This window comes from Abramis brama (genome assembly GCF_963993115.1).
Source record: "Abramis brama genome assembly, chromosome: 16".
In the NCBI taxonomy this organism is placed as follows: domain Eukaryota; kingdom Metazoa; phylum Chordata; class Actinopteri; order Cypriniformes; family Leuciscidae; genus Abramis; species Abramis brama.
Window position 1 is genome coordinate 33,091,228 of NC_139978.1, and position 25,586 is coordinate 33,116,813.

The following is a 25,586-nucleotide window of genomic DNA, read 5'->3' on the forward strand; positions in this document are numbered from 1 at the left end:
GTACATAGCAAGTTATGCACTTACACAAACGATAGTCTCAGTTGGCATAAGAACAAACTCAAATCCAAGCTGTAACTTGACACGCAGCAAAAAAAAATAGTGTTGAAACACAATGCTGGATTTGTCTACTAGCTTAAGGACTAGCTGAAAACCTTGTAATCTTTTTTTTAATATGAGCAATCAGTAAGTTATATAGTGAGATGAGAAGTAAAAAGTAGACATGCAAAGCCTGTCAATAATGGGAATTGTGTTATATTCTAATGGTCTTAAAAAATGTTTTTTCTTTATGTTTTGATAGGGGTGAAATGTGAGATGTTTATGTGTGATCCAATCACACACGGAGATAAAAAAAAGATCAACTGAATTATAAGAATGGGACTTTAACAAAGGATCTGAGTGTCTTAAGATGGCAAAATGACCTTTGAACAATAGAATCCTCTGTTAGGGAATACATGGAATACCAGAACAGCTTTCAGGGATGAAAGGTCAAAGTTCAATGCGGCTCAGGGGAGGAATTCCTTTTAACTTAAAGGAATTAAAACTTTTGTGTTATTTTAGTTTTATTTACATGATATTATAATTCTTTTTTACACACACACACACACACACACACACACACACACACACACACACACACGCACACAAAGTTGTTGTGTTTTCATGTTTTATGGGGACTTTCCATAGACATAATGACTTTTATGCTGTACAAACTGTATATTCTCAACCCTTACACTAACCCTACTCCTAAGCCTATCCATCACAGAAAACTTTCTGCATTTTTACATTTTCAAAAACATCACTTAGTATGATTCATAAGCTACTTTCCTCATGGGGACTAAAAATGTCCCCACAAGGAAAATAATTTAGGATATTGCCATCTTTGTGGGGATTTTGTCCCTATAATGTAGGGTTTGCCACACACACACACACACACACACACACACACACACACACACACACACAAAATACACAGGGCATCATTTTATGCATGTTTATTCATAAAATAAAATAAAACATTTTATTACAGCCACATGATAAACATCAAAATAATACAGAAATGAATCAGCTGAAAAGGAAATACTGAACATTGATGGTGTGGTTTTTCTGAAAAGACACCAGACAGATGTCTGCTGTATATGAGATTAATATAGTGTCTCAAATGTAAACCTGACATGAAAAAATAGCCATAAACTACCATATTCCACAACAAATCACTGCATTCTATCTGCTCGCATTTGACACATCTACTGTACCTAATGCGTCAGAGACTAAAAAATACTTGATTTCCTTTTTAAAAATTCCTGACACCCTGTTACTCCAACTTTACCTCATCCATTCTAGAAATAATCACATGTAATACATACATGCAGAAAGACAGCCGTTCGCACAGAACACGTTTTTCCATTCCACTGCGCTACTTTTACATTGTTTTTTAATGTAAACTCGTGCTAGACTGACATCTTTAACCGTTGCGCTTGCGTCTGCAGAGTCTCTAAAAAACACATCTAGACCTTGCACTTTTTTTTTCGTTTTTAACAGCTAAAACTCGTGTGAACCTAACAAACAAACACATCCATGCACTTGCAGTCAAGCTTGCACAAACACACACACACACACACACACACACACACACACACACACACACGCACGCACGCACGCACGCACGCACAGAGCAATGGCACACAACGTTAACAGACACATTTACAGACATGCACACACACTCCAGCTCCCGAAACGAACGTGACACTGCAGACAGAAGCTCACATGCACCCCCTGGGAATATCTAGGGTTAGTCTCTCTGATCTGATGATATCATGCTCATATCATAGACACTACCGGCCTTCAAACTGGTGTTCCCTCTTTCAACACCTTGTGCAATGAATAGTCTGTCACAATGCATTTACAGCCATAGCTATTAAGATACACAGAATTAATCAAATATGACACAGTAACCCCTCAAGCTAGACGCATTTCTGTTGCAAAAGGCCAGGCACACAAAGATCCAACCATTTAATTCATATTTAATGTTTTTGACATTCCTGCTTTATAGAGACAAAATCAAAATCGGCTTGTTCAGAAAACCACAAAACATTTTTGGAAAAATACTAGAAAATGTTCATTCATAGGCATAAGAGAGAAAGAGAGAGTACAACCACAAGATGCCAGAACAATCTGTAGAAAACAACCGTGCTGGTGTCGCGATGCCATCTGCTAAAATGTAGAACATAATCGCAATATGACCGGCAGGCAAACAGCTGGAATATTGCGGGAATGTTAATGGAATTTACTGACATGGCATTTGACGTCATCCAGGCTGAGTACAGTGCCGTGATCAGTGTTGTTGTTGTTGTGATGTTTCTTGTCGGAGCAGCGGCACAACCTGTATTTCATTACCTTGACAGACAAAAAGTTAAAAAGATGTTGAGGTGTTGTCCTTAACCCTTAAACGTATTTTATAGTGTAAGTATATTTTTTCGCCTAAACAATAATTGAATCTCTGACGACTCAATAAGTGCAATTCACCTTTAATCCTCAAGGTTTAGCAAAACTTGAAATGGCTCAGTGATTTACTGCAGAGCAAGTACTGTATGCAATTAAATATTAGGGGCTGATTACACAACACCGTTTTCAACTTAAAACAGAAAAATTGTATGCGTTTTGGCCATTCATTTGCCTGAAAATGCAAATTTTTGAAAACGGGTTTCAAAGTGCATAATTTTGACGATCCCATTATTGTCTCGGTGTGTAAACAACAAAAATGCAAAGTTTTAAAAGGTAACAAAATGTGCTTTAATTCAATATGCTTTAATAATTTTTGTTTACATTATAAATGTCTTTACTGTCACTTTTGATAATAAAAGCTGAATAAAAGTATTAATTTATTTAAAAAAAAACTCTTAATGACCCCAAGCTATTGAACAGTAGTGTTTGCCATTTTGTGTCAAGAGATTTTTAGTAAATAACTTGATTAACATGAACAGATTTTTTTTTTTGGTTAAAATATCCCTTTAATAAACTGTAAAAATGTCATTAGACAAATAAAACCAAAACCCAGCAGAGATCTTTATGACAGGACAGAACATTTATACAGTTAAGTTACTTCATAAACCTTACCTCATAAAGATAGTCAAAAAGCTCCAGAATCGTAAGAATACTGGCTCCAATGAAAAGCCCCATCTGTCCTCCGATATCACCTACCAACACACACAAACACACAGAGACTAAGCGGAAGTGCAAAAGATACAGACATTTACATTTCACAACATTACACAACATTAATGTATATAATAATAAATAATAAGCAAATCAGCATATGACAATGATTTCTGAAGGATCACGTGACACTGAAGACTGGAGTAATGATGCTGAAAATTCAGCTTTGATCACAGGAATAAATTACATTTTACAATATGTTCAAATAGAAATCAATTCTTTAAAATGAATATTTCACAATATTACTATTTTTACTGTATATTTTTAATCTAATAAATGCAGCCTTGAAGAAGCCGCAAGATTTGAGATATCATTAGTACAAATGATGCAGGACTAGTTAGCAGACACTGCTAATGAGAACGAAGTAACATGTGACTTACCCAACAGACCAGCCACCTCATAGGCTTTCCTCTGCTCGATGGTTTCATAGTTCAGAGCCTCAAAGAACACGTCCAGCACCAGGACATTGTCACTGACAGCACACACAACACAGTTTAGCATGTGTTTGGCATTCCAGCATGGCAGATTATCAATTAATGTGCTAAAGTCACATAACTCTCTATCATTCGGGGAAAAACAAACAAACAAACAAACAGTCAGTGGCATCTACATAGGTAATCAATTAAGAAATGTTCAAACACCCGTCGCTGTGATGGAGAACAGACGCTACTGTATCGAGGTAACAAAGCGATCAATGTTAACTGAACACTCACGTTATGTACTTCTCAGATTTGCTGTACTTCTTTGCGAGGTATTTGACAGACGCTTTGCTGGGGATCTTGACGAAGGACAGCTCTTTACCGTAGCGTGTCATGTTGCACGGAGTCTCGCATGAGCAGTAGTCGCTGTCCGTGTCCACAAGGAAATCTTTGCAACCGCAACAAGATAAATAATAGCATTGCAAACATTAAAAAGATTTTTAATGCTATTTTAGAGGTTGCTAATTTTGTTTTGGAGGATTCCTACATTAGGTTTACATGCATTTAAGGTAAAAAAAAACAAAAAACATTCATTTTCGAATAACATACATTGCGACATCAGCTCATTTCTCACAGTGTCTGAAATGGTTCGATCAAGGATTCAGTCTTTCTAAACTCCTTTCCAAGAGCTTCCTCTGCTCTGATTGGTCAGATGGCCCCAGATGGCTTGTGATTGGTCGACCGTTTACAACGCGTGCCGGAAATTAAAGTGAATTTCAGATTTGGAGGGATCAGCACTTGTAGGGGAGACCGGGGACAGTTGCAACATGGGGATGGTTGCAACATGTCATTTTTCTCCAATCAGAAACAAGCTAGAGTGATGACAGTCATACTGTACATGCACAGTTAGACCCTCCCCCCACCAAGAAGACAGTAGACATATTCAACATTTGCTGCTGCATTTATTGAACAAAACTTGTTTTGGAGGTATGAAAGTAAATTTTTTCATGAGATATATTTTTTGTCATACTGTCCAGACATTTTGTATGAATTAATCAAAACTTAGTTTGAATTATTGTTTTGTTGACTTCTAAGTGTCATGATTAGCATGTGTCAAAGTCAGTGTGTCTAGCAGGCACATGATGTTCTGTCATGGCTGATAGGGTTTGGGACAGTTGCAACAAGTTATAAATTGCATGTTTAATAAAGGTTTGTTGCATTGCAAATTGTTCAATTCTTCCTGTCTGACACTGAAATATGGAGAGATTGAATAGCATCTGTAACGCCTGCACACTGAATCTATGTAGGCCTATGTTCTACACATAAACAAAAAAAACCTCAGTAACTGTTATTTGATAAATATGACTAAATAAATAAATTATAGGCTACAATAATATTATTGAAATAAATAATACTATAATATTATAGTAGGCCTAAAACAGTTAATATTTTCAGAATTATATGCTCATTGAAACAAAAAGCTAAAATTAATTAGAGAAATTTAAGGTATTTTTAACGTGTTGCAACCGTCCCCTGGGTCGGGGTCAGTTGCAACATCTGATAAATAAATACTGTGAACGATATGTCATATATAATCATCTTTAAATGGTATGGGTAATTAGCAGACAGATGCAAGTTTAATGTATAAATTTGGTTGGTCTAGTCCAAATAGTCTCTGAGTAATTGAGAGAAATGCAAAAAGTATTGCAACTGTCCCCGGTCTCCCCTATACACAGTGATACGAACAGTTAGCCTAGAAATCTAGACGCACCCTAGCGGCAGCAAAATTTATTTTGCAGCCAGTGTGGTCTAGCAACTCTCCGTTGACTTTCGAGCTGGAAAAACTAAACTCAGGTCAGGCCAATCACATCGTGTATAGAGTAGGCGGGGCGGGCTTAACATAATGACGACAGAGTTGCGACGGTTCCCTGCTACTTGAAAACTAAGAAGAGCTGCTGCTGCTGGCGAACAGCGGTCTTTCGAATCGGCTTTGGCTGCGACTCTGGGGGACTTGGAGTTAAGCTTTTCTTTGAGAAAAGAGCAAAGAACGGCACTGAAGTCATTTTTAAAAAAGGAAGATGTGTTCGGAGTTTTGCCGACTGGATATGGCAAAAGTTTAATATACCAACTAGCCTTCTTCGTTGGTCTGATTGGTTGTAGCGCTATCCTATTGCGTGCAGAGGGATTTTGAGAGACAACCGTTTATCCCGTCCCTCGGATTGAGCCGTGCCAATGGTGAGTTGCCAGGCTAACAAACAGTAACAATGGTGTCAGTTTGACCTTATCAATTCAAGCCCGAGTCCTCATCCTTTGAAAGTGGATTTACTTTCGCAGCATCGAAAACAGCGTCTTCTTCCCTTCCCTACCAGTCTCAACTACAACTACAGTGCTTGAGGGTCAAAGTAGACCTCATTCACGGGCAGCCAATGAAGACCATAGACTGGCATTATGCAAATTTGTTACAAACCTATTACTGAAGACTCGTTTCAGGCAGTTTAGAATCTTTCTTTTTTTTTTCTTTTGGGAGAAAATAATTTATAGTGGTAAAGTTTGATCTTTGAAACTTTGCAGACCTTTTACAGCTATAATACACACTACATAAAAAAAAAAAAAAAGCCTAATAGGGACACTTTAAATGAAGTGACATTGCGTTATGATAAAAGTTACTCACCAAGTGCTGGATATGCACAATCTTTATAAAGCATAGGGGTGCAGTAAGGCGCATCACCTGCGGGGGCAGCAAATATCTAAGCATCATTATTGAGATCGTTTGCCCACAAATAAATTCTATCATCATTTTCTCCCTCATGTCGTCCAAACCTGTATGTCTTCTTTGTTTATTTTGTGGAACACAAAAACGAAATGTTAAGACCTAATTGATGTTTCCAACGCAAAGATGTTGTGAGGCTTCAGAAGACTTGTATTTATTGGGCTTTGTGTCATATGGGTTTGGAAGGACATGAGGATGATTAAACGATGATAGTTTTTATTTCTGTGTGAAATATGAAAGGTGACAAAGGCTGCTTTATTGTTAACTATTAAAAATAATAATTAATTGAAATAAAGCTGAAATAAAATAAAATATAAATATTAGATGAAAAACTTAAACTTGCCAACTAACTGAAATAAGTTGAAGTACTAAATTTACTAAAACTAAACCTGGTATAAAAATAAACCTAAATAGAAATATAAAAAAAAAAAAAAAAAAAAGAAAAGACAAAAGCATATTGCAAAATTGCTACAATTTAAACTGAAATTAAAACGAAAACTAAAAATATTAAAATAAGAGCTAACGCAAAATATTAATAAATACTTTATTACTATAAATAACACTAAAATAACACTGGTTGATAAATGCACATGAAAAATCAAATACATTTAGAAATTTTGCTTCAAACATACTAAGTAAAACGATAATGTCACGGACTGCTCTGAGACACGAAGGTTGAGGATCCAAATGCAGTATTTATTTTGAAAGGGTAATCCAAAGACGTAATCCAAATCCAGGCAAGGGTCATACACAAACAAGCAATCAAAACATAACAGAAAATGGCGGAGGCAAGGAGAGAAATCCGAGGGAACAGGCAGAGAATCAAGGTAACCAGGACACAGGAGAAACAGGATACAAACACGCTCAGAATTGCGGTACAAACACTAAACAAAACTTCGCAGGGAATGACAGAATGAACCAGGCTTATATAGGGTGAGCAAACAAGAAGATGAGAAAACAATGAGTGCTGATGAGTCCAGGCAGAGAATTATGGGAGATGTAGTTTGTGGATGTGTGGTGATGGTCCGGGTTGAAGTGCCCTCTGATGGTTATCCCCGGGCACTCTCACTGGTGATCATTACAGATAAGATCAAAAATGTATTAACACACAATCCTGCTTAATTCCTTTTCAATATTAAAAACCTCAAGCACTCACACTTATTAAAATTCTCTTACAATGTTCATGTGCATCATAATGAATATTCAATGGCCAGAGTCCTTACGGCAGATATAAATTGCCTCGGGTTAAAATCCCACATGATCATTTAGCCTTTTGTAATCAACTAAATTACATTTCAGTGCCAGTGGTGGTTGAACAGGAGCAGCTTTTATTTGGTTTCACTGGCTTGATTAACTTGAGTTGTGAACTCACTTTTTAAGAGGGAGATACTTAAAGTACCAATAAAATACCTGCTAGTATGTTACAAATGTGACTGTTAAACACAATTATAGTAACTTTAATCAAGTGTATGCACAACCATTAAAGACTATGCAAATCGTAACGTGAAGATGAGGATCTGTGGTGTCAGTCCCATTATAAACACAACAAAGAGACTGAAAATCAACTTTGGTATTATCAAGTGCTCATTACTTATGGGAAAAAGATAGACATCAGTGTTATTTTAGTATTATTTATATATTATTATAGTATTTGTTCATATTTGGAATTAGCTTTAATTTTTATATTTTCAATTCTCATTTTAAAGGTACGCTATAAAACTTTTGGCCCTCCAGTGGTTAAAAAACAAAACTGCATGCATTTTACGGAAGAACCTTGTTTTGGCTGTGCTTTGGCTCTGCGTGACTGTGCGGATGAATATGATTATCCTACTGCTCATAAAACATTCACTTCTAGGCTCAAGAGATATAACCAGTTTAGATGGAAAGGATCTCAAGATGACTAGCTGAAGACGTTACTGTAGCTTTACCTGTTAATAGACACGGTACTTCCTTGAAAATAAATTCCAGCACAGCGGTAAATTAAATTAGCCTTCACAATAGATAACCCTTTACAATGAACTCTGTTAGAGAACAACATATGGGGGCAGACAGAAATGTATCCGTTCAATAAAATACCTTATTCTCCTGTTGAGTAATAAAAACACCATCTCCGTGTCTCTTTTACAACATTTCAAATCCCTCAGTTCTCGCCATCTCAGAAAAGCCAAGCCAATGTTGCTTCTTGTTTTATTACGAGGTCTGTCTCGTTCTCTTTTCTCCAGCAGACTCTCCTCTGTTCGCCGTTTGTTTCAACGGGTAATTTTCCGGAGGTTGGGGATTTAGCGGCTGTCAACCTTTCTCACTTATTGTGACAGCTAACCTCTGCCTCCCCACACCAGTATCCAGTGCAACTTTTCTCTATTTACGAATATGACGAGACACGCACGGACAATTGATGTATGTACGCAATTTCCTGCAAAAACCATCCCGTCAGGTCTAAAATATAGACATCTTATTATAGGCTTACCATATGAATCAGGGTAAGACAAAAACAAAAGTTTTGTGCAAATATGTAATGGAAACGTACCTATAGTCTTCTTATGGGATAAAAAAATTATCCACCTCAATTGAGCGCATACGTTTTTTTATGCACATTTGTAGAATTAAAGCACATCTTGCCGTTTCTATCCATTTTTTTATGCAATATCCCTAACAACACTGATAGACAGTGGATAAAGCAATTACAACGTTTCATTTCACAACACAGACAATAAAGGATCCTGTTCACTATTTCATCGACCTGATGGACTCTTTTGATCTGTCATTATAGTAACTGCGGCATTAGAGTAAAGTACTTCTGATTTTGTACTGCCCATGCCAAGTGAATGTCAAGAGCTGCTGTAATTGGTGCAGTGACTCACCAGGCATATGCACCATACGGCAGTTGCAGTTTTCCACCAGGTAGCGCGTCTCACAGTCTGTTCGACAGGCGCTGATGCTGTACGCTTTGAAGTAATCCGAGCTTGGCGGGGCCGACTTGCAGCTCCCCCACGGAGCAGGAAGATACACCAGCTGAAAAATAAAAAGCACGAGTCAAAAAAAAGAGAGATCCATTTAAAGCGCATATTAACACCACACCTACTCTCTGCTCTTGGCAGGAAACGAACGTCTGGAATCCTGGAGCAACTCCAAAGCCCAGCTGATCTATAAACGGAGGCTCGTCCTGACTGTGAATCTGAACTTTGATTCCAGCCTCAAATGACGACTCATCTGTGTGGGAAAATGACCGAGAGTGAGAACGAGAATGAGAGTGGCGTGTACCTGGTGTTTTAATCATGTGGTCTCACTTGTCTCTCCCCACACAGGTAAATATTCATCCTGCTGAATGTCCAACATGACCTCCAGGCCGTTTCCAATCCCTCCCTTCACGCTGATCTGCGGTGGGCTGATGTCACCAGAGTTAAAGCTGTAACACTTCCCGTAACGCGTGAACACCTGAAAACACACACAATAGAAAACTACTGCACACCTTCCATTACAACATTTTGTATCTAAATTTGCTGTTTATTTCTACAGCGCAGATGCTTTGTACCAGACCCATGCGGTGTTCAATGTAGCATTTTATACATGATTTTTACATACACACTATATATATACACACAATAATATGAATGGATATGAATTGCCTGTGAAATAGTCACATCAATTTAGGAGGAACATAAACATAGTGTTCCTTTTGCACTATGTAATAAAGGGATAGTTCAACCAAAAATGAAAATTACTCAACCTCATGTTCCAAACCCATAAGACTTTCGGAAGACTATCTTAAGAACACAAATGAAGACATTTTCCCTCCATTGACAGCTACGCAACAACCACTTTGACACTTCAAACATTTCATAAAGAGATTGTAATACTAATCCAAATGAATTGAAATTTTAGTCAAAATTTTCTGAAGAAACATCTAATTTTGTGAACCATTGAAATTCATTCATATTTGCATGATTAATATGTATTATTTACTGCTTGTTAACATGGCACAGATGGTTGCATTTTATTATTTTCATTCAGTTTTGTTTTCCCTGCTGTCAGAAGAGACGTGCAGCCAGACTGAAATGATCTGAACGAAATAAAGTGATATTACAAGTGTGTAGCAATTCTTTAGTAAAAATCTCTATTCTTCCAAATTGACTTGAAACATAAACAATGAAAGAGCAACAGAGGCATAAAAAAAATGAAAAGTTCATTGTAGACCTGCTGAGAGTTATTAAAGGGAGCCTGTTCCTATGGAAACAAAGACCCAAGAGTGAAAAACACGGAAACACACACAAACACACACACAGACACACACACACGCACGCACACACTAGGCTCTGTCCTCTTGCTGTGTTCTCTTTGATACGTTAATTAAACATTTAAAGTGTTTTCAAGACATTTCCCTTTGAGCACAACTGCATCTGTCTATTTGTGTTGAAAACATAGGGAGAGATCCTGAGAGATTTTGTCCCGTCAGATCTGATCAAACCACCCTGCTGTCCATATCAGCATCCATTAGTGTTCCGGTGTGCCTTACACAAACATTCTGCATCAATACTGCAAATCCTGCCACAAAAACATCCCTGTGTGACGTCCACCGAGCCTCAATGACCCTGTAGAACCGCTTATTGCGCATAAGTGACTTTTTTCAAAAACATTATAAATCTTACCGACCACAAACTTCTGAATGCTAGTGTATGAAAGCATTTCTGGAGAGAAAAAGACCCCAGTATTCTGGTGTCACAAACAAAGACATCTCAAACTGTGCCCAGACCTTTCAAAAAACTAAAGCCAGCAATCAATTTTAAGAGTTTCTATCCACATTTATTTGATAGCTCAATTTATTTTGCCAAGAAATGTCTCGTGGGACTATTTTAATTTTTACTGAGAAATTTCAAGGGAAACATGAATAAAGTTGACAGCAATCAGTGAGCAAAACACAGCAGTCCTGTTTTTAACTCTACATACAGACACATCTAGAAACACAGAATGCACTGCAGAAGACAGCGATATCATAATCTAGTCATAATTTTGCACGTTTTGCATACCTTTTGTATACCAATATCTTACCACGTCAACTAACCGATTTCTAGACTAGTCAGCATAAAAAAGGAGATGAGATAGATTTTTTTCTTCCCTATTTTGACGTATATCCGAGTGAAATGGCTTCTCAAAAAATAAAATAAAATGTAGGGTGGGACTTGATTTTGTCCATGGGGAATTGATTGGGTGGTTGTGGTTTCCTATTGGTGGATCTCATGTGAGTGACAGGTTGCCCCGCCCTCGTGCCACAGCATCAGAGAAGAGAGGAGATGTCTCTGCAAGAGGGAGTGTAAGTTATTTTAATTAAAGATTACGAGGGCACATTAATTAAAAAAAATATGTGAACAAGATAAATAATTTAATAAATAAATTCCATAAATAAAGAATGGTCCATCTTGATTTCTTGGTGACTTTAAGAAGGTTTTGGGCACTTGTCAGCTAGGCTAGGTTAGGAGACCAGCAAAACCAGCACAAACCACTTTAGGCAGTTTTGTTCACCAGGAAGGGAATCAGCTTTGTCGTTCATATAGCCACAAACCCTTTCACCTTCCAGTCTGTGACTGACTCATGGCTAGCTGTGGTCTGCGGGTCCTCATGAGGGCAGGTCTGCCCGACAGATCTGCCTGATTTAAGTCTCCGCTGCATGACAGATGTGTGTGCCGCAGGAGCTGTGAGGTGAAATGATTGTACCACTCCATCAGGAGAGAGAGAAAGATAAATGGAGGACATCGGCAAGGAGAAAAACAGTCTGATCTGGATGATCCACTTCAGACGCCCCAAATCCTGTGAAGAGAGAGCGCCAACTCCCTCTTCACTCCTGCGAGGATTTCAGATGAAGAAGGCTCTGAATCAACATGTGCCAATGCTACATTTTTCTATATATCCTAATAATTTGTTAAAAAAACGTGTATTCATTACTTCAATTAGCTAATTATTTCCGCCTTAAATGAATACATTGTTTAAATGAATACATTATTAGCTGACTGTGTGATTTGAATATCTACATTAACTTGGACACAGTCACCTCTGATAGCAGATAACACTCTAAATTGTAACGTAGACGTGCATTTTCTGTAAAGCTGCTTTGAAACAATGTGTATTGTGAAAAGCGCTATACAAATAAATGTGAATTGAACTGAATCATGTCCTATGGCTGATTAACGGAAAATACGACACACTAAAAGCATGGGGAATATCCACAGAAATCAGAGCATGTCAGAACTGATTCAGTAAAGTTGCCAGCATGTTGTTATACAGTTGGGTGGTTGTTAAGTGTTGCTTGATACTATGTTGCTCTATGGGATTTTTCAGTAACACTTTACAATAAGGTCCCATTTGTTAACATTAGTTGACTACATTTGTGAACATGAACTAACACTGAATTTATTAAACTTAGTTATTGTTAATTTCAACATTAAAATCAAAAGTTGTATCTGTTAATATTATTTAATCTGACTTGAACTAACAATGAACATGTATTTTTACTAACTTATGTTGACAAAGATTATGCATTATGCAACAAATGCATTGATCACTGTTAGTAAATGTTACCCTGGAAATCCAGAGTTCTCGCGAGAGCACAAGTTGAAATTGCTCAGCGAGTTTACTCTGGCGTGGAGTAATGATGCTCATTAACTATGCCCTTGTATCCGAGCTGCACCAATCACATCAGGTTATCTGATATAGGCGGGTCAGAGGCGAGCTAAACAGAAGACGACAGCGCTGTGACGTCGAAGTCATTAGTAAACATTGCAAGATGGCTATGGATGAACACCAGTTGTTTTAAACGGCTTTGGCCGCTACAATGAACGAGTTAGACTTTGCTTTTTATCTAAAACAGGAACAGAAGACGGCGCTCGAATCGTTCCTTTGCAAGAAGGGCATTTTTGCTGTTTTGCCGACCGGATATGGCAAGAGTCTAATCTACCAGTAAGCTCTGCTGGTAGCTAAGCGTATGGGGCTTGTTGTGATTGGTCGTAGTGTTATCCAATTGCGTGCAGTGAGATTTTCAAATGCATGCTTGGTGCCGCCCCTCGAGCTGGCCGATTTTCATTAGTCGATGCCAGATCATTAATCTTTCAGATTTAGGTCTGGATATCCAGGCTAAGTAAATGTAGTTCTGTCATGACAACACTTGTTTGGCATGGTAATGGATATGACAATGTTGTGTCTTGGCGGAATAAATCTGCTACGCTGCTCCGGCTGCAGAGGAAGTACAGGACACGCTTCTGTGAGCAAGTGGGACATGCTGCTATGTACAATATAGGATACATGAACTACCCGTAGCAGATCTATACAGGTGGAGCTGGGGAAGGTGGAGGGTTTCTGAAAGAGCACTGCACTGCTACAGAAAATGCTGACCAAGTACATTATTTGAAGGTTGAGCAGCGAGCTCATTGGTTACTGACACAGCAGTAACCAATCAGCAGTGCCCTATAGAGAATGATGTGACTGCAAGCAGACTGAGATTGACCTAACAAGAGTTTTATGACAGGACTGAATTTAATGCATTTTTTTACCTGTTTTTCATCCCTAGGCAAAAATACTTGTGAGTCTGGTTGCTCAGAAAAGTAATAGCATGCCTCTCCTTGCCAAGTCACACAAATAAGCAACAACCTAGCAACCACCGGAACACCTTAGCAACTCTATAACAATGCAGTACAAGCAAGCAACACTCACATCTGAAAAAATGCGAACTTTGCATGAATTACTGCATAAGAATAACATGCTAAAAAGAAACAAACATTGTCTTTGCCTTGTTATTTTGTCATTATCAACAAATTAAAGTACGTCTGAGAAACATTTTAATGGGCTAACTGAGTTAAAGATGCCTAGATTAGTCAGTTAGTATTTGATAGTCTTTCAAATACTGAAAGACTATCAATGGTCTTCTCAATGGTCTTCATTCTTTATGCGTACGACCCCCCACCATCTTCCTTCGGCAACACTCTGGAGTCCAATTAGCCGTCATGATTAGCTGTAAACATCATTTACGTGAGGTGGGAGCACAGACGGCATGCAAAGGCACTTTAATCACGGTCTCATTATCATGTGTGATTATTTTATTTATTGCACCATAATTTATTCATCGGCAACTGAAGATTTGAAACATTGGCAGTGGTTATTGAAGTCTCAGTGCAGAAAAGAGGACTTGTGTGACTGTGCTTTTGTATCTTTTCTTTAACTCACTCAGCTCTATATTTTGTTACATGCTGGCTTATATATTGTGGTTTCTTTTATGCTCAACAAGTTTGCATTTATCTCATAATAAAAAAAACTGTAAAAACAGCCATATTTTGACATAATATTACAATTTAAAATAACTGTTTTCTATGTTAATATATTTTAAAATGTCGTTAGCCTCATAGCATAATTGCCTAAGTCATTTTTTTTTAAATATGACTTAGGCAATTATGCTATGAGGCTAACGATGTAATTTATTCCTGTGATCAAAGCTGAATTTTCAGCATCATTACTCCAGTCTTCAGTGTCACATGATCCTTCAGAAATCATTCTAATATGATGATTTGCAGCTCAAGAAACATTTCTTATTATTATTATCAATGTTGAAAACAATTGTGCTGCTTCATTTTTTCTTTGCTGAATAGAAAGTTTAAAACAGAAATATTTGGTAACATTATTAAGGTCTTTACTGTCACTTTTGATTAATTTAATGCATCCTTGCTGAATAAAAGTATTATTTCTTAAAAAAAAAAAAAAAAAAAAAATTCAGGATAAATTAAACTGATTTAACAGGACTGATCAATTGAGCTTGACAAATTCGGTTAACAAAACAATATATGTGAGAATTGAGACAATGGAACAAGATTATTTACTTGATTTCCCGCCATGCGGGAAAAAAGAGTCCAAATGATGTAAATTGTTGAGTTAGAATTTTAAATCATTTTACACTTATTGAAATGGAGGGAAATGTGTGTTATATAACAGAGATCAATTATTGTGCACAAAATATTGTGCAGCTAAATATTGTTTAAAAATAACACAAAATATAATACTAAAAGACCTCTGACAGGCCAAAAAACTCACCAGGTATTTAATGTTTTAAAACCAACAAACAATCGAGATTTTTCTTATTAGGCCTTCAAATATTGTTGTGGCCTTCAAGTCAAAAAGGTTGAGATCCACTGTTTTAAAACTAGCTACTTGTGTGAGAACTTTTTAATAGGTCTCTCGACAGAAAAAAGTAATGCATCACCAAGCACATCCTATCTGTGGAAAGTGCCAAATAAAGCAGTTTGGAGAGTGTATAAACAGCATTCGAGCCGAATGACTTCAGTCATCAAGGCCAATGAAGCAAGCAATTCCCCTCCCAGAACGAAACCCACCAAGCATTTAATTGTAGCCACACAGGGCTAAAAAAAAAAAAATCAAAAGCAGAAAATAAGAGCAGGCTGGCCGTGAATAGGAGAGCCATCCCTCGAACTCCATTAACAATTAGCCTACAAAAAGTCTGGTGCACTTCACTGGGCTATTTTTTACCAAAGCACTGAGTCAGTGAAGACAGAGATAAAGAATAAAATGTCCCAGACGCTCTCTCACACATCACACCAAATCTAATATTTAACACTGACCTATTTTAAAGCCTGCTGGAGTTTTCCCTGCTGTGGGAGTTTAAAGCAGCCTGAAGCAAATGGGATTGCTTTTCTTCAAAAGCCTGGCAATGAAGGTGAAGATAAAATCATCGGGGAATAAGAAACATGCAGAGGTTTTTTGGGAGACTCTTTGCACATCAGGGAACTACTAATGCTGTTATACAAGCATTTATATTTAGAGATGGAAAAATCCCTGTACAATATGCTCATGTTGGCATTTGGGTAAGTAGGGCATTATCACCAATACACCACACAAAAGACTTCAGATGCTTCCGACGGGGATGGGGGGAGTCAGTTCAACATGTCGCCATGGAAACTTGGAGAGAAACATGGTTACATCATCAAGTAACCTTTTCAGCACCATAGCCCTTATAGTGTCATAGTGAACTCTTGCTGAAATGCTCATTTTCTGTAATGAGCTGCTGCTCACATCTGCTCTCATCGCTTACAGTTAAAATTGTAGGTCTGAGTCACTGGCTTCTCATGCAAAAACAATACTATAGCAGTGGTTTCAGACGGTACAACCATGGTACACTGATACACAGTTGTAATCGAAATGATTTAACCCCCATTGCAAATCAGGGCCCGTATTCATAACAAATCTTAATGCAAAGAGTAGCTCCTAGTGACAAAATTCAAAGAAAATTCTTAGAAATGTGGGCGTTTACTCTTAAAATTAAATAAAAATCCTAGTAAAGAAAAAAGTAATTCAGAAAGCATCTTAACCCTTAAAAGAGGTCTTAAGGTCAAAATTGTTAGGAGTACGGACGAGGACTTTTAAAAGGCTTAAGAGTTTCTTTAGCAGAGGACAAAATGGCAGAAAGATGAAGAGGGAGAAGAAATGTGTTGCAGACAATGGGTGACAGTGAGTTAATAAGACGCTATAGATTAGATCGTGCAGGGATCATGTTTGTGACAGATCTTATTAGAGATACACTAACATCTCTGACACAGCGCAGAAATGCCATAGCGCCAGAAATTAATCACTACATTAAGATATTTGGCAACTGGGAAAATGCAACAATGCAGCAGTGATGATTTGGGTCTGTCACAACCTTCTGTAAGCAGAGCGATCACACAAACTATTACAGCACTTTCAGAACCTCTTATTGTGTCGCAGTTCATTTCGTTTCCACTGGACATTCCCACCTTGCAGGCTCAAAAAACTGCATTTATGAATATAGCAGGCTTTGCTGGTGCACACAATGAGGGGGAATGAAACGTTAATAATTTGCGATATAAGCTCCCACGTCTGCTTCTTGCCCCGTGCTGTGACACCCGGCCTGATTTTTCCTTTAAGGATGGCCTTGTGTTCATCCACTAACTGGGCTAACAGTAAACACTGTTCCTCTGTCCAGTTGAGCTTTCTCGTCCTTCTTGTTTTTGATTCCATGTTTGCTACATTAAAACCAACATTCAAACCACCACTTAAATAGACATGCCAGCAATCAGTGTAATTGGAAAGAGTGGAACGATTTTTATCATTCTAAGCCAATCAAATACAAGAAATTAACAGCATGGTAAAACATTTTTTTTTATAAATTAATATACATATATATAATGTGTGTGTGTGTGTGTGTGTGTGTGTGTGTGAGTAGACCCTATACTTAAAATCACTCTTTTTTTCCCTTCTTGGACAACCAACCAATCACAGTCTTCAAAAGATTGTGTCATACGTAGCAATGGGGTCAGTCCCGCCTCCTCACTAAGATGAAAGTTTTTATCTTTTCCTTGCTCAGAGTTGCTCTCAGATCGGTCCCGAATTGCTCTTAAAGACTCTTACGTGGAAGTTTTTAAGCTAAATTAGGAGTTTTCTGAGAGGATTCTTAGAAGCTTTAAGAATACGGGCCCAGGTTTATTGGCAACATTTTCAGACTTTCAGCTGTTTGCAATGAACAATTCAAACAAAAGAAATTGAAATAGCTCAACACAACAAATTTTTCAAGTGGTATCCCCAAAATCAACTGAAAATGCAACTTTTAATGACTTCTGCAGTCTCAAAATTATTCAACCCCCTGAATAGAATCCCTCACAACAGCACAAATCTGCAAAACAGGTGTTGTCTCAAGCACACCTGATGCAACAAACCAAGGGCTTAATTAGTTGCACCAGGTGTGCTTGAGCTAGAACACATGAAATATCTGAACTGGCTAGGTTTGTTGAGTCAAAAGAATGGTCCAAAAAGTTAAGAGCAGATATCATCGCCATTCACAAACAAGGAACATGATACAAAAAGATAGCAAAGGCACTAAATGTTCCTAGAGACACCGTTGGTAATCGATATCTGCCATCCAAGAAAAGTTAGTAAAGACATCGTTAAAATAGTCTAAGTGACTACAGTGACTCAACCAGTTTATCAAGCGACAAGAATACTTTTTGTATATTGTAGCTAGTCGTTATTTTAGTTTTTTTTGCGCACAAAAAGTATTCTCTGCGCTTGATAAACTTAAGGTTGAGCCACTGTCACTTGGACTATTTTAACGATGTCTTTACTAACTTTTCTGGCATGGCATATCGATTACCTTGCAGCCTATGAAGGAGTGAACCAGCTCTGTAATACTGAGTAATTACTGACAGAGTTTACATTTTTGGGTGAACTAACCCTTGCTGGGGCTTTGAGACTGCAGAATTATTTTTGAGACTGCAGAAGTCATTAAAAGTTGCATTTTCAGTTGAATTTGGGGAAACCACTTGAAACATTTGTTGTGTTAAGCTATTTCAAATACTTTTTTTATTTTATTTGTTCATTGCAAACAGCAGAAAGTCTGTACATTTTGCCAATAAACCTGATTTGCAATGGGGGTTGAATAATTTCGATTGCAACTGTATATCATGGTACTGAATGATTACCACATGCATGTATCATGGTATTTCCATGGTTTCCATAAAAAATCATTCTTTTAAAGGATTGGAATGTTTGTTTTACATACTTTCGACTTCAAAAATGTCAAGTTTAATTCAATGTTACTTGCGTTTCTTTGTAATTATTCATGAAATGTATTAGCAATTTATGAGTGAAAACTGTTTCAAAGTAAATCCTTCTTTTTCTCCTGTGTTCTTGCCTGACATCAATTCACTATGGTAAGCCTACAATAATCAACATATATTTTGCAGTGCCAGGTTTACATCTCGTCTGATTATAAAGAAAGGATCATGTGTTCTTGAGCAGCAAATCATCATATTAGAATGATTTCTGAAGGATCATGTGACACTGAAGACTGGAGTAATGATGCTGAAAATTCAGCTTTGATCACAGGAATAAATTCCATTTTAAAATATATTCAAATAGAAAACGGAATTGGAATCATATTTCACAATATTACTGTTTTTACTGTATTTTTTATCAAAACATGCAGCATAAGAGCTGCAGTTAGCATAAGAGACTCTTTGACCCCAAATTAGTAAACCGTAGTGTATAAATTAAACTGCTATAATGTTCTGAATGCACGTCCTGTGTGTAGACTCCCCCGTTCACACAACAGCCGCTCTAATGCGTGCAAACTCAACTGAATTGACAGCTCTCTGGCCCAAATCTCTCTCACACTAGCCTCAGGCCATCACGCCATCATTATAGTTGAGCCCTGGCTTTACCATGTTACCGGATACATAAAAGAAAATGGGTATTTTTCAGTACTTTTTGTTAGTGTTGTGAAATGAAAGCCATAAAACAACTCAACAGCACAATGTGAACCCTGGGAAATCTTGAGAACTACAAACTTCATTCCAGCAGCGTAAATGATTGGACTGTCAAATATCACACCCCAGCATTTGGATGAAACCTAGAAAAAGCCTCCGGCTCTCTCAGTACACCAGATAAATCAAATAAATCTTCGCATCAAATAAATACACCAGGGCTGCAGTATTGGGGCTTGAAGTGAGAAGAGCTCAAAGAAATCTATCAATGTGCATTCCTAGGGTTTCTCACCACGCTGAAGTCCTCGGGTCGGCACGGCGAGCCTCTGAACTGGCAGGACAGCAGCATGTCTTTAATGTCGTGTCCTGTTCTATTATAGAACTCCCACATGTTGAAGTGTCGTGGCTTGAATTGGCGAAAGTCTGCTTTGCTCTTGAGAACCTCCATCACGCTTTCTTCAACCAGGTGAGAGTCCCGAATCTCATGTCTATGGAGACAGACACAAAAATACCAAGAATTCACTCTTAAAAATAAAGGTTCCAAATAGGGTTTATTGCAGCAATGCCTTGAAGGACCATTTCAAGTTCCCCAAAGAACCATTCAGTGAACCGTTTAAAAAAAAAGTGGAGTCAGTGGAGTCCAAAACAAGATTGGACCACATTGAATTTATTGTATGGACATAAAGGCATTTTTCTGAACGCAATGCCCAATTAGAGACGTCAGAATCTGCTCAATACGCCAGAGTTCAGTGTTAGCTCTGCATGCTCGCGAATCATTTCGTTATTAACAAGTACAAAAATGTAAGACGATGTAAATAAGTGATCCATTGTGCAGTACAGACAGATTTTTTTAATTCTAACACTTTTCACTGAACTGAAAAGATATCAGCTTCATTGGTTATATCTTAGATCGCTTTCTGGTGTAACCCATTCATAATTTGAATAAATGTACACACTGCAAAGTTTCGGGAGAGAAAACCATATTAAAATGAGGGATTGAATCTGAAACTGTGATGTTTGAAAATAGATACATGCATTAAGTCTTAAACAGACCTGCTACTTGTTCTGTTACCTGTAATGTGTTTTTTTGATTTTCATTTTACTAAATTTTCATACATTTTTTTTTGCAATGTTTATTTAACTGAACTATATTTGAAGGCTACATGCTAATGTTTTAATGTATTATTTACTTTATTATCATTAATAGCATTAGATCCCACCCTCCCTTCAGAGTGTTTGCAAAGCCACGCCTCCTTCAAAACACATGAACACACACAGCAGAGTCTGCAAAGCGTCACGAGAGATGGCGTTAAATTACCTCATGTCTCAAAGCACATAACATTACAATAATAATGTACATAAAAAACGTACAGAGCTCTTACATGTACCACCTGACTGCTGCAGATTAATTTCGACGTTGATAATGTTGACACTGAAATACATAAATCCGAGTCTGAGGAAGTGAACAGCTCCGGTTAGAACATCACTGGTTGCCATCTTGCAATTACAGTTACGTCATGGCATGAACGCAGCATAAGCTTGTTGTTTTGGTTCAGGAGAAACTGTAAAAGGCGTCTGCTGTTTGTTTGTGATGCTGTCTACAACTCTGCATAGCCTTACAGAACACACTGATGACGTGTGATGTCTGCGTGAGCAGTGTGTGTGGAGTTATGGAAATAAATATGTTAACAGGTAGGACATCATATTTGAATCATTGCATTCGGACTGAATGCAATGATTGGACAAACATATTTAGTACCTATTTTTTAATATTTAGACCACTTCTATAATTGATTGCTATCAGGATGTGAAGAGAGTTTCAAGCAGTATAACAAAAAGTGTTTATGAAAAAAAATGACCTACCCTACCTTTAAAAAAAATTATAATAGCAACAGTGACAACATATAAAGACATGCATAACTCAAAATCTCAAAATTAAATCTCAATTTGACTACACTCATAACTGAGCCCAAATAATGGCACAGTGTCAATATTTATTCTGTGCCCTTGATGCAGCACAGCTGTGCAGGTTCTTTTCAGTATGATGAATAGTCAAGGTTAATTCCCTGTAAACATGTCGGAAAGTGCCACACTGGGCCGAATACAGAATAAAACCGAGAAAGAGACAGTGTGTGTGTGAGCACTTGGAATGCAGAAGCAGGAATGACTTAAGTCCAATTCAAACCCACATCACATCACAGCTGCTGGGTGTTACAACACTGCAGTAACTAAATCACGACTTCCTGATGCCAGATGGAAACAGATCCTGTTCCTACAGCCAAAGATTTCATTTTTTTAATAATGTTAAACCTCCACAATCCAAAAAAGACCTGTCACATCCGCCGTTTCACAATCTACGGGTCACTTTCCTCGATTAAAATGGAACAATAATCAGACTGCATCTTTCAATTAGCCAGAAAAGCACTTATGGACTCCATATGACAAGAGGGAGATGCAGGAAATATGTAACTTCAGTAACAGGGACTCCCCAGAGCTCTGCATTTTCATTTCCGCTCCTCAAGTTCAATAAAAACACGCTAATCATTTACAGTCCAATGTGCTTGTGCGTTCATGCGGGGAATACGAGAGCATAATCTACTGAGCGAGTGACTCATGCTCATTTTTAAAACTTAACCACAGCCGCTTGACTGATACGCACGCGTTCACCAACCTCGAGTTCAGCAGCGCCAGCAACTCCCCCGCGTGGTACAGGTCGTTGCGTGTGATCCTGCTGAAGCGGATGGAGTTGAGATTGCAAATCGTCACTGCGGGGAAGACCATCACGGGCGTCGAGATCTCGTCCAGCTTGGTGACGTGAGGGTATTCCAGGTAGAACTGAATCCGATCGACGCAGACGTACATGAGAAAGGTCAAAGAGCTGAGGAAAAACACCAGCCAGAGGCAGCATTTGGCCGTGATCTTCTCATAAGAGAAGATATGAGAGATGCCATGCAGAGTCGAGGTGTGAGCGAACACTTGCAGCGGAGGCGGCTGGTCGTAATCAATGTCCATAGGTTCCACTTTAAGATCCATCATTGATGTCTTCATTGCACAGGTCTTCCAATGCAAAGATGTGAAACTCTCTCTAAGACATTAAACACAGAAAGACACATTTTATTTCCATAGTTCCTGTGACCATAAATGAGTCATCAGACAGTAAAGTCATTTTGGGATGCAGCTCTGTTAAAGTCAACATGAAATCAGAATGGACAGTTCTTCTTTTTTTTATGGAATATTGCAGTAATTATTGATTTATCTGTGCACATCATTATTTAAAAAAAATTAATGTGCCCTCATGATCAAAATAACTTCCCCTCCCACTCACAGCAACATCTCTTATTCTCTTCTCTTCTCTGATGACGTGTTTACTGGCATGAGGGCGGGGCAACCTGTCACTCACATAACATCCACCAATAGCAAACCACAACCACCCAATCAATTTCCAGTCTACAAAATCAAGCCCCGCCCTACATTTTTTCTTGTTTGAGAATTTTTTCCCCTCGGATATACATAGGGAAGAAAAGACTTACCCAACTTCTGTCTCATGCCAACTTTATGCTGGGTTGGTAACTGAAAGGCTGTAGGTTCAAACCCCACAAGGGTTGATCCATGAAATGTCACTACTTGTTCTTGACAGTGTTACTGCAATATTTCTTATTTTAATTTAAGTTTTTCTTTCAATGTAATATTTAAATATTTTTCCCAGTTTTATTTGAAAACGTTTTTCAGTTTTAAGATTTTAAAAGCTAAGTTCACCAAAAAATGAAAATTTTGTCATTAATTACTCACCCTCATGTCGTTCCAAACTCGTAAGACTTTTGTTCATCTTTGGAACACAAATGAAGATCTTTTTGATGAAATCTGAGAGCTTTCTGTCCCTTTGACAGCTACGCAACTAAAAATTTGACGCATAATTAATGGGTGAACTATCCCTTTAAGTGAAATTACTAATCAGCAAACATAAGTCCATCTTGTCATCTCCCTAAAAACATATGCTATATCCCAATATCAGGGGTCTTCAACAAATCAATCATTGTTTGATCTCAAACAAGTTCAGCTAAATGTTCCATTTCCATATAGAAATGTAGAAAATTGAAATGTAATGTACAAGTAGGCCTAAGACTTTGTACATAATGCAACACTCAATTTACGATAGATCTCTGTTCCTTCTCTGTACCATAGTTCAGACACGTAGACAGCATGTAGAGGAAAATCTGCTGTCCACGCTAACTTCCCAATAGAGTTTAATTATAGTCTATCAACCAACTGACAAGAAAAACTCAAAATCAAAATGACGTATTTCCCACAATTAAAAGAATAGTAAAAAAAAAAGAAAGAAAAGAACATTACATTCTTTTTTGCATTCATTTGTGGCATGATATACATGATAATTAAGCAAGCACCCCTATTTACATAATGCAAAATATATACAAATTAAATAATTTAGGCATAGGCCTATTTTTTATGTTTATATTATAGACATAAATAATGTAAAAGGTAGAATATGCCTATGCATAAATTATTTAATTTATGTTTAATAAGTAAAGCTAAAACAATAGTTCTTATTACTGCATTACAATAATGAGAATCATCACTCAGAATCAAAAGCAAAACATCTACTCATCTAGGCTATGCCAAAAGTGTAAAATGTGCTTAATTGCCATTAAAATAATGTCACAACTGAAATGTTAATGCTACAAAAACATTTTTCATGTGACCTAAACATATTTTCGTGAGATCCACCTTGTCTCAGGTGAAATCACGATTCGTTTTTAGGTTTGTCACACTGTATATCACTCAACAGAATCCAACAGACAATTAAAGCGCGCGACAGTGATAGCGTTCACTTGTAGCGTTTACCTGAAGCACTTCAGAAAGATGCTGTACATGAAAACAGATGCCAGTTATCCGAACATTTCTCCGGTGTTCGTGCAGAAATCAGCCGATCCCGTCGTCCACCCGACAGACCGATGGAAACCCATATCTGTGATGAAATGATGACTCGCGCGATGGATGATCTCTCTCTCGAGTGTCGATCCTGAAGCTCTAATGGCTGAAGCCAAGGATCGTGAGAGTCTCTCTCTCTCTCTCTCTCTCTCTCTCTCTCTCTCTCTCTCTCTCTCTGTGTGTGTGTGTGTGTGTGTGTGCGTGCGTGCGTGCGAGAGAGAAGAGAGTGGGAGGGCAATTATGAATTCATATAGCTAGTACTAGATATAAGAAAACGTACCACAATCGTATATGTTTTTGTACATGTATGGTTATGCCACGTTTTGGAGCAAGTATGGCAGAATCGTAATTTTTACATTATATAAAATACAGAACTGTAATAAGGTACCTGATGTACAGTAGTGATGGTTGGTGATACTTGTACCTGGATACTTAGTGATGGAAATACTATAGTACTGAAATTCATGTATCATGATATTTACCATGGTACTACTATGGTACATGTCCAGTAGGCTACCATGTACAAATAAAAAAAAATATATATTTTTGTAAGTATTGTAGTTTTTTTGTTTTTGTTTTTGTTTACATGCACCATGGTAATACTAAGTATATATGTAAATATCAGGTACAGTACACTCATAGTAATTCATTCATCCATCCATCCATCCATCCATCCATCCATCCATCTATCTATCTATCTATCTATCTATCTATCTATCTATCTATCTATCTATCTATCTATCTATCTATCTATCTATCTATCTATCTATCTATCTATCTATCTATCTACCTGGTCTGTCTGCCTGTCTGTCCATCCATTCTATCTTTTTCAGTACCATGGTATATATCCAAATACCTATGCCATAATATTGTGGTGCTACCACAGTATTTTTTATAAAGATAAGAAAAATCAAAAATAATTTCAGGAGTAATCGATGGGGTTTCTCTTAAACATTACATATATACTGTACA

General features: G+C 37.6%; 1 protein-coding gene across 1 annotated transcript; it reads right to left on the reverse strand.

Annotated features, from left to right (window-relative positions):
- Positions 1–977: 977 nt before the first annotated feature.
- On the reverse strand, positions 978–24,715 carry asic1a (acid-sensing (proton-gated) ion channel 1a). The gene is made up of 11 exons (XM_084087724.1): positions 24,528–24,715; positions 22,339–22,752; positions 19,960–20,155; positions 9,690–9,837; positions 9,485–9,612; positions 9,264–9,414; positions 6,304–6,360; positions 3,927–4,080; positions 3,594–3,685; positions 3,115–3,194; positions 978–2,394 (listed from the first exon to the last, which is right to left on the reverse strand). Exons 1-11 carry the CDS (start codon positions 24,554–24,556, stop codon positions 2,275–2,277), a joined length of 1,569 nt encoding a protein of 522 aa, XP_083943850.1. The 5' UTR covers positions 24,557–24,715; the 3' UTR covers positions 978–2,274.
- Between the last annotated feature and the right edge of the window lie 871 nt (positions 24,716–25,586).